This window comes from Schistocerca nitens, chromosome 2, assembly GCF_023898315.1.
Source record: "Schistocerca nitens isolate TAMUIC-IGC-003100 chromosome 2, iqSchNite1.1, whole genome shotgun sequence".
NCBI classification, from domain to species: Eukaryota; Metazoa; Arthropoda; class Insecta; order Orthoptera; family Acrididae; genus Schistocerca; species Schistocerca nitens.
In genome coordinates, this window is record NC_064615.1 from 1,076,280,523 (window position 1) to 1,076,288,365 (window position 7,843).

The 7,843-nt window shown below is 43.4% G+C and overlaps 1 protein-coding gene across 1 annotated transcript; it reads right to left on the reverse strand.

Moving 5' to 3' along the window:
• Positions 1 to 967: 967 nt before the first annotated feature.
• Positions 968 to 2,245, reverse strand: LOC126234797 (ankyrin-1-like). Its single transcript, XM_049943546.1, has one exon. It carries the CDS (start codon positions 2,221 to 2,223, stop codon positions 1,144 to 1,146), a length of 1,080 nt encoding a protein of 359 aa, XP_049799503.1. The 5' UTR covers positions 2,224 to 2,245; the 3' UTR covers positions 968 to 1,143.
• Between the last annotated feature and the right edge of the window lie 5,598 nt (positions 2,246 to 7,843).

Genomic DNA, 7,843 nt, shown 5'->3' on the forward strand with positions numbered 1-7,843 from the left:
CACACACACACACACACACACACACACACACACACACACACACACAAGAAGCATGACAATACTTCACTCCAACAATACAATGAAACTAACGGGACAAGCTAAATATATGAACATGCGAAAAACAGTACCATCCAATAACAAATGACCCCAGCTTTCATGTTACCATATATTTTAGGTCTTTTGTCACATAAATGACATTACTTTATCTTCATTATTTAAAACTTTTGATTTGCTTATTTGCTTTTGTGATATGACATCCATCAGCCTGCACTATTACAAAAGCAGGCAATAGTTTCAGTCTAGTTTAAAGACTACACCATTTCATTTTGAAAGATTCCCCACAGATCACAAAAATATTTAAGTTATGGGAACTGTAAGCTGTTACTGAAAGACTAATGAATTATTATAACATGGGAATGATAAGATCTACACGGCTTACAAGATAAACTGCATTATATATGTGAGCAGCATGTATTTTGTTGTTTTAGTTCAGGTAATTGTATTTTAATTATTTTAAGTACATCTTAAATCTGAAACTTCTTACATTCTTAAATGTAAACACAATGTCCATGCTTTTCACAGTTAATGCAGTAATTGATGGATTGTTTAGAAAATCAGTGGCTTCATGAGGCTCTATAGAAATTTCACTTCCTGGTTACTTTCATGTGCTTCTAACAGTAAGGTGAGAGAGAACATAAGATAGATTAGAAATAACAGACAGCATTGTTTCAGTCCCATAATAAAAATGGATGTATTATGAACATCAGCACACAAGTAGACTGAGCTTCCAAACTGCTTTACAGTAGAGAACATAGTGGTAAATAGTAACATGAATACTATTGTATAGGGGTATCCATAGCAATGAGGTAAGCGATGCCAGATGCACAAATCTTAGTTTTGTTTGTGTGTATGTGAACTACCACTAGAATGAAGTAAAAGTTAACAATTTAAAATCTCAAATGTACATAAGATAGTCATTTTACTGAAGCAATTTTATCTTCAGTGAAACATTTTATTGCTACTTTACTGATTAAAACACTAAAAATATACCTTGACAGTGTGCAAAGCCTCAAAAAATCAATATCATGCCATAAAACTCAACTATTCTTGTCAAACTATTAAGAGATACGAATTGGTAAACAGTTACAAGTCAGAAAACAATTTACAGAGTTCCTCATACCCATTTTTTGAAGCTATTTGTGTCAGAGTTTCCTTATTTGCATTTTTGCAGTTTATGATGGCAAGAAATTCAGCATATTTGTTGTTCTTTAATCCATTTAACTCTTTCAGCACTGTGTTATCCTTTCTGCCAATTCTGGTAAACAATCGCTCAATTAGTTTTAGAGTGTCTGTAACTTCTTGTTTACCTTCTTCTTGAGCGAAATTTAGTGGTGTTTTTTTGCCTGTTTTTGTTCTTGCATTGTATACTGCACCATGTTGCAATAAGGTGCACAATATTTGATGATGGCCAAATTTTGCTGCATAATGAAGAGGTGTAATGCCATTACTGTTGCTCAAGTTAATACTGGCTCCATTTTTAAGCAAAACATTAACAACAGCTGAATGTCCTTTCCAACATGCATACATAAGCGGTGTTCCATACTTGATGCTTCCGCTGTTCACTGGTGCTTCTTTTACACATTTCTCAATTTCAGCACACTTCGCACTTTTCACAGCCTTAAACAGCTTTTCGGTAGCACACAGTAAAGTATTTACATTTTCGTTTCTTCTCGTCGCAGCCATCTCTGAAGCTGTCACATTACCGCTGGCAAATTTGTACTTCGCATCGTAGTATGCACCATTCTCTAAGAGGCATCTAGCAGACGCTGTATCGCCATTCCGTACAGCTACGTGCAAAGGTGTGTCGTCATAGTTGCTCCCCTTCGCATTTACATCAGCTCCGTATTCAATGAGAGCTTTCATGGTATTCAGCTTAGAGTCCTGCGCCCGTGCGTCCGTGTTTCTGGGATTGCGGAAAGGGATTTGAGTAGAACTCTCTTCACCTGCAAAATGAAGTGGCGTCCAGTTTATGCCATCAGTTGCGTTAACTTCAGCTCCTTGTTCCAAAAGGTATTTAACTACTTCGGCATGCCAGAAGTACGCTGCGAAATGCAATGGTGTATTCTGCCTGTGAGTTCTCCTATCAACTACTGCACCATTGGCGATAAGAATTTTTATCGAGTCTAGATTACCCTTGCAAGCTGCGCCATGCAGCGGCGTCATTTGATCGCCAATGATATTGACGTAAGCTTTGTTTCTGATCAGGAGGCTTACTGCCTCGGTGAAATCGCTCTCCGCAGCAAGGTGCAAAGGTGTTCTTCCCACCTTGTCCCTCGCATTCACGCTAGCGCCTTTCTCAATCAAAAGTCTGACGGTTTCTATTGGGTATCCACTGTACGCTGCATTATGCAAAGGAGTTCCTCCCTCTTTGTCTCTCGCATTCACATCTGCTCCACTGTTAATCAAAAGTTTACTCACTGCACCATGTCTGTTTTCTACGGCCAAATGCAATGCAGTGAAGCCTTCTTCGTGCTTTGCATTAATCTCGGCCTTGTTCTGGAGCAGCAAGTTTGCTATGTTAACATATCCATATTGTGCTGCGATATGCAAAGGTGTCAAACGGTCTGAATGTCTCGCATTTACAATGGCACCGTTTTGTACAAGAAATTTAGCTACGTCTTCAAAATTCTGCGACACAGCAGCACATAATGGGGTGACTTTTACGTTGTCCTCGGAATTCACATTAGCATTTGCAGAAACTAGTGCCTTCACTACGGACAAATGACCCTGCATTGCTGCAAGCTGCAGTGGAGACGTACCTGAACTAGTTTTGGCGTTTACATTAGCGCCAGCAGCTATTAAAGCGAGCGCGACGTTTGGGTCAGCAATTCCTGTTGCTAAATGTAGCGACGTCACATCCCGCTCTTGCTGCTTGAACACAGGGTGCGACGCCTTTGCATTCACACTACAGCCCCGCGCGATAAGCGCTCTAAGAACGTCCAAATGACCTCGTTCCGCAGCGATATGGACCGGCCGTACCTTGTAAGAGTCTTTGCCTTCGATGTCTGCTCCTTTCGCCAGCATTTCCGTGACATGTTGCAAGTTGCCGGCTCTTACCGCAGCGTGGAGTACTCTTATGCTATCGTTAGCGTACATGGTCCAGAGAAAACGTCGCAGACACTAACGCGTAGAAACACTACACTCACACATACGCGCGCTCCTCTTACTGAACAACAGCCACACGTTAAACTGCTACAGTACAACTCACCACTGCTGCCTCAGTGACTGACTGTGATACAATCCCCTAAACACAAGGACTCAAATGTTAACTGCGTCACTCAGGTACTCCAGCATGTAAGACACTAATCCAAGTTTGCAATACAGAAGTAATAAATTATTTACGGGCGCACACAAGCTGATACTACCATATCACTCCGACCGTTGAACAACCCTATGCAAATATGAACACTACTGCGGACACGTGAATTCCTTAACAATCGGGACGGGTCGAATTCCTGACGTCAGTCGGGATACCAAACTAAAAAGACGTATTAGGTGCGATTAATAATTAAATGTACGGTCGTCATCCGTAAGTAGCAACGTTACGAATCCACAGTGACAGCCGTAACGAACATTTAAATACCCACTTTGTTTAAAATCGCAACATACGTTCGCCCTCAGTATAATACACGGAAGCTTTGGGACACCGTTGCACACTGTCGAGAAGGACTGATCGGCTCGGCTCTGCAGGCAAACGCCTCCCGTTCTCCCCACGAGATGGCGGTCGTGCTGCTTGCCCCCGAGAGATGAGTTTTCACTAACGTTGCGGGCACGGCCCTTTGTCAAGTCTTTTACAAAAGCTAAGAACACGCTCTAACTTCATAAAACATGTAATGAAAGTACCGCAGCAAACCGTCAAACATTTTACAAAACACCAGTAAATCTCTGATTACTTTACAAAAAGGAAATGTGTTAAACGTTTGACGTTAAGCATGTAAAGGCGTCCTACGGACGCCCCATTTTATCGGCCGACCGACCGCCCGACCAATTTCGAGGCTACACATGTCCCGAACGACTCTATTCCACGATTACAGCGCCGCCCTGTTTGTTTGCCTTAGATTCGCTGAGTTTATGTTCTACCAGATACAGCTTGGTTTTACATAGACAAACCGGGGTTTGTCTCCTCTGTTTTAGAGGTTACAAAAGCACAAAAAAGGCCGAGAGAATTCAGTGGGCAAAGAAGTGGCTAATGCAAGGATAGAAATTCTCCCACGTTCCTTTATTTAAGCAGCTGGGAGCTGATGAGAACCCAATTATCTAAGAATGGATTTATCAAGCATTTCGGAGCTGTTGAAAATCATCAAATAATTCTTTACAAAACAGTATACAGTCATGAGAGAAGCTGCAAGCTGTAAGAAGAGGCTGTTAGCTACATTATGGTGTCTAGCTGCTGGCAGAAGTTAAGACGACCTCAGATGGTTCAAATGGCTCAAAGCACTATGGGACTTAACATCTGAGGTCATCAGTCCCCTACACTTAGAACTACTTGAACCTAACTAACCTAAGGACATCACACACATCCATGCCCGAGGCAGGATCCGAACCTGCGACCGTAGCAGCAGCGCGCTTCCGGACTGAAGCGACTAGAACCACTCGGTCACAACAGCTGGCAGGACCTCAGATTCAGTGCTTTTGTATCCTCTCAGTTACTGACTAAAAAGATCCCCAAATCCTACACATTGATTTATAACTGGCTGAGGACATACGTTATGGTAAAGCAAAATAAATAAAACAAAAGACATTCATGGAAACGTTATTAATTGACCCGCCAGGTTAGCTAATGTGGTGCTTCCTGGATTCGGGTTGGCATGCCGGCCCCAGAACGAATTTGCCCAGCGGATCAACGGCGAGGGCCGCTGTGCTGGCCAGCCTGGATGTGGATTTTAGGCAGTTTTCCACATCCTATTGGGTGAATACTGGGCTGGTCCCCATGTCCCGCCTCAGTTACACGAGTCGCACTATTTCATGGCTTACACTAGATACGGGTAGCTGGGGTACACTAATTCCATCCTGGGCGGTAAGGGGTGGCGACAGGCAGGACATCCAGCCACCCTCTGCCACTAACATTGCCACATCCATAGTAACAGGGCCGACCCCACGTTGACGTGGAACAAATGCCCAAGGAAATGATGATGATATGTAGGAAGCACAATAGATGATTTGTAAGTTTAAGGGCCGGCCGCGGTGGTCTAGCGGTTCTAGGCGCTCAGTCCGGAACCGCGCGACTGCTACGGTCGCAGGTTCGAATCCTGCCTCGGGCATGGATGTGTGTGATGTCCCTAGGTTAGCTAGGTTTAAGTAGTTCTAAGTTCTAGGGGACTGGTGACCTCAGATGTTAAGTCCCATAGTGCTCATAGCCATTTGAACCATTTTTTATAAGTTTAAGGAACTCATTTAAAATTCGAAGAAGAAAGACTATAGACGTGGTGATGGCGCGCATAATATAATAAATAAAACAACAAATACATAAGAAATTAAGCATTTCGCACCTGTTAGAACTGTAAAAAAGTCTTCCTCTGTGTTGTTAATAGCAGAGGCCTTACACATAGGGTGAACTTTTTTCAATGCATATAAATTAAGCAAGTGCATTTTATGATTGCCGAGATTTCGGCTTTTAGATTGGATATCGGGTAAGTATCGGAAGAAAAACCTAAGACCAGAAATACACGAGGTCGACGGACGACATGTCACACGACATCTTCATGGATTTGTTTAAAAATTTTAAAAAAGTGCTTCATTTCATGCGTCTGTATTGCAATACGCCTCGCACGACGTGTCCCAAGGCATCTGCAGTGCCTAAATTTCTCCGGGTACTCTGTTCTTAAAGTTTCGTTCGCCTCGTATCCCGTCATGTATGTTAAATCAGCATTTAATCCGGCACGCACTCACAGAAGTCGAACGTGTGTCGGGCGGTTGGCACGACAGCGCTACAAGCGGCACAATTTTTTGGGTTTTTGTGGAAGGGGGGGGGGGAGGGGAGGGGGAATCTGGATGTCTGGTGGTCCTGTCCTACCCGGCCGAAATCGCGACAGGGAATGTTCGTCGGTGGGTCAGACGAAACGCCTATACACGTCCAATTTATCGGTCGGTTGATGCGTGCGTAGGGCTCTTCGGCCAGAAAAAGTTAAAAATTTCGTTTAAAATTTGTTGGGCCGCGCGGGATTAGCCGAGCGGTCTGAGGCGCTGCAGTCACGGACTGTGCGGCTGGTCCCTGCGAGGTTCGAGTCCTCCCTCGGGCATGGGTGTGTGTGTTTGTCCTTAGGATAATTTAGGTTAAGTAGTGTGTAAGCTTAGGGACTGATGACTTAGCAGTTAAGTCCCATAAGATTTCACACACATTTGAACATTTTGAAATTTGTTGGAACTCACTAAGAGCTATAATAGTAAAACTCTCAAAGAATATAGACCGCCGGCACGGTAGCTCAGCGTGTTCGGTCAGAGGGCTGCGTGCTCTCTGCAATAAAAAAAACTGAGTCAAGGAATCAACGATCAACTTGAACTGATGTCTTGTGACGTCCGCCCAGACCAAACGCAATGAGCTATATCGAAAAAAAAAGCGGTTCTAGGCGCTTCAGTCTGGAACCGCGCGACCGCTACGGTCGCAGGTTCCACTCCTGCCTCGGGCATGGATGTGTGTGCTGTCCTTAGGTTAGTTAGGTTTAAGTAGTTCTAAGTTCTAGGGGACTGATGACCTCAGCTGTTAAGTCCCATAGTGCTCAGTGCCATTTAAACCGTTTTTTTAATATAGACCAAGTAATTTGCACTTCGTTTAAGCAAAAACTAGTGTTATTACGTCATATCTCCTGAACTGTGTGTCAGGTTATTACCATTTCTACGTCATTTACCAGCCATGGCTGGGCAGACTGCAACAAGATACAACAACATTACCACAATAAAATGAATTCAATACTGCAGTTTAAACTACGGTACTAATATGGATACTGTAGAACATATTAAAATTAAGAACCAGATTCAAATCAAATGTGTGTGAAATCTTCTGGGACTTAACTGCTAAGGTCATCAGTCCCTAAGCTTACACACTACTTAACCTAAATTATCCTAAGGACAAACACACACACCCATGCCCGAGGGAGGACTCGAACCTCGCAGGCACCAGCCGCACAGTCCGTGACTGCAGCGCCTCAGACCGCTCGGCTAATCCCGCGCGGCAAGAACCAGATTACAACATACTTTACAATTACAATGTAACACTAAATCAATAATTGAACACGCTGTATTTAAATAGGAGAGCTGCTGTTCTAGTCATAACATTGAGTTGCAGCTCAGATAGACAGTGTTCTGTCACCAGAGAGAAATTCTTCAACACTGCGCAAAGGTACCTCTTTGACTTAAAAAAAAAAATTATTTGTAAACCGCTCGATTGGTAATGACTAGAGATCGGATTATATGGATAATAAAAACCTTAAAATATGCGTGACAAATGCTTGATGGCTCAAATGGCTCTGAGCACTATGGGACTCAACTGCTGAGATCATAAGTCCTCTAGAACTTAGAACTACTTAAACCTAACTAACCCAAGGACAACACACACATCCATGCCCGAGGCAGGATTCGAACCTGCGACCGTAGCGGTCGCGCAGTTCCAAACTGTAGCGCCAGAACCGCTCGGCCACCAGCGGCCGGCGACAAATGCTTGAAAATGCATGAAAAGTTTCGAAACATACAAGATAAACATGATAGTTACTGCATGCATTATATCTCAAAGTCGAACCTGTGCATATCAATTACGGAGAAGAGCGTCGGCCACGCGAAAATTCGGTAC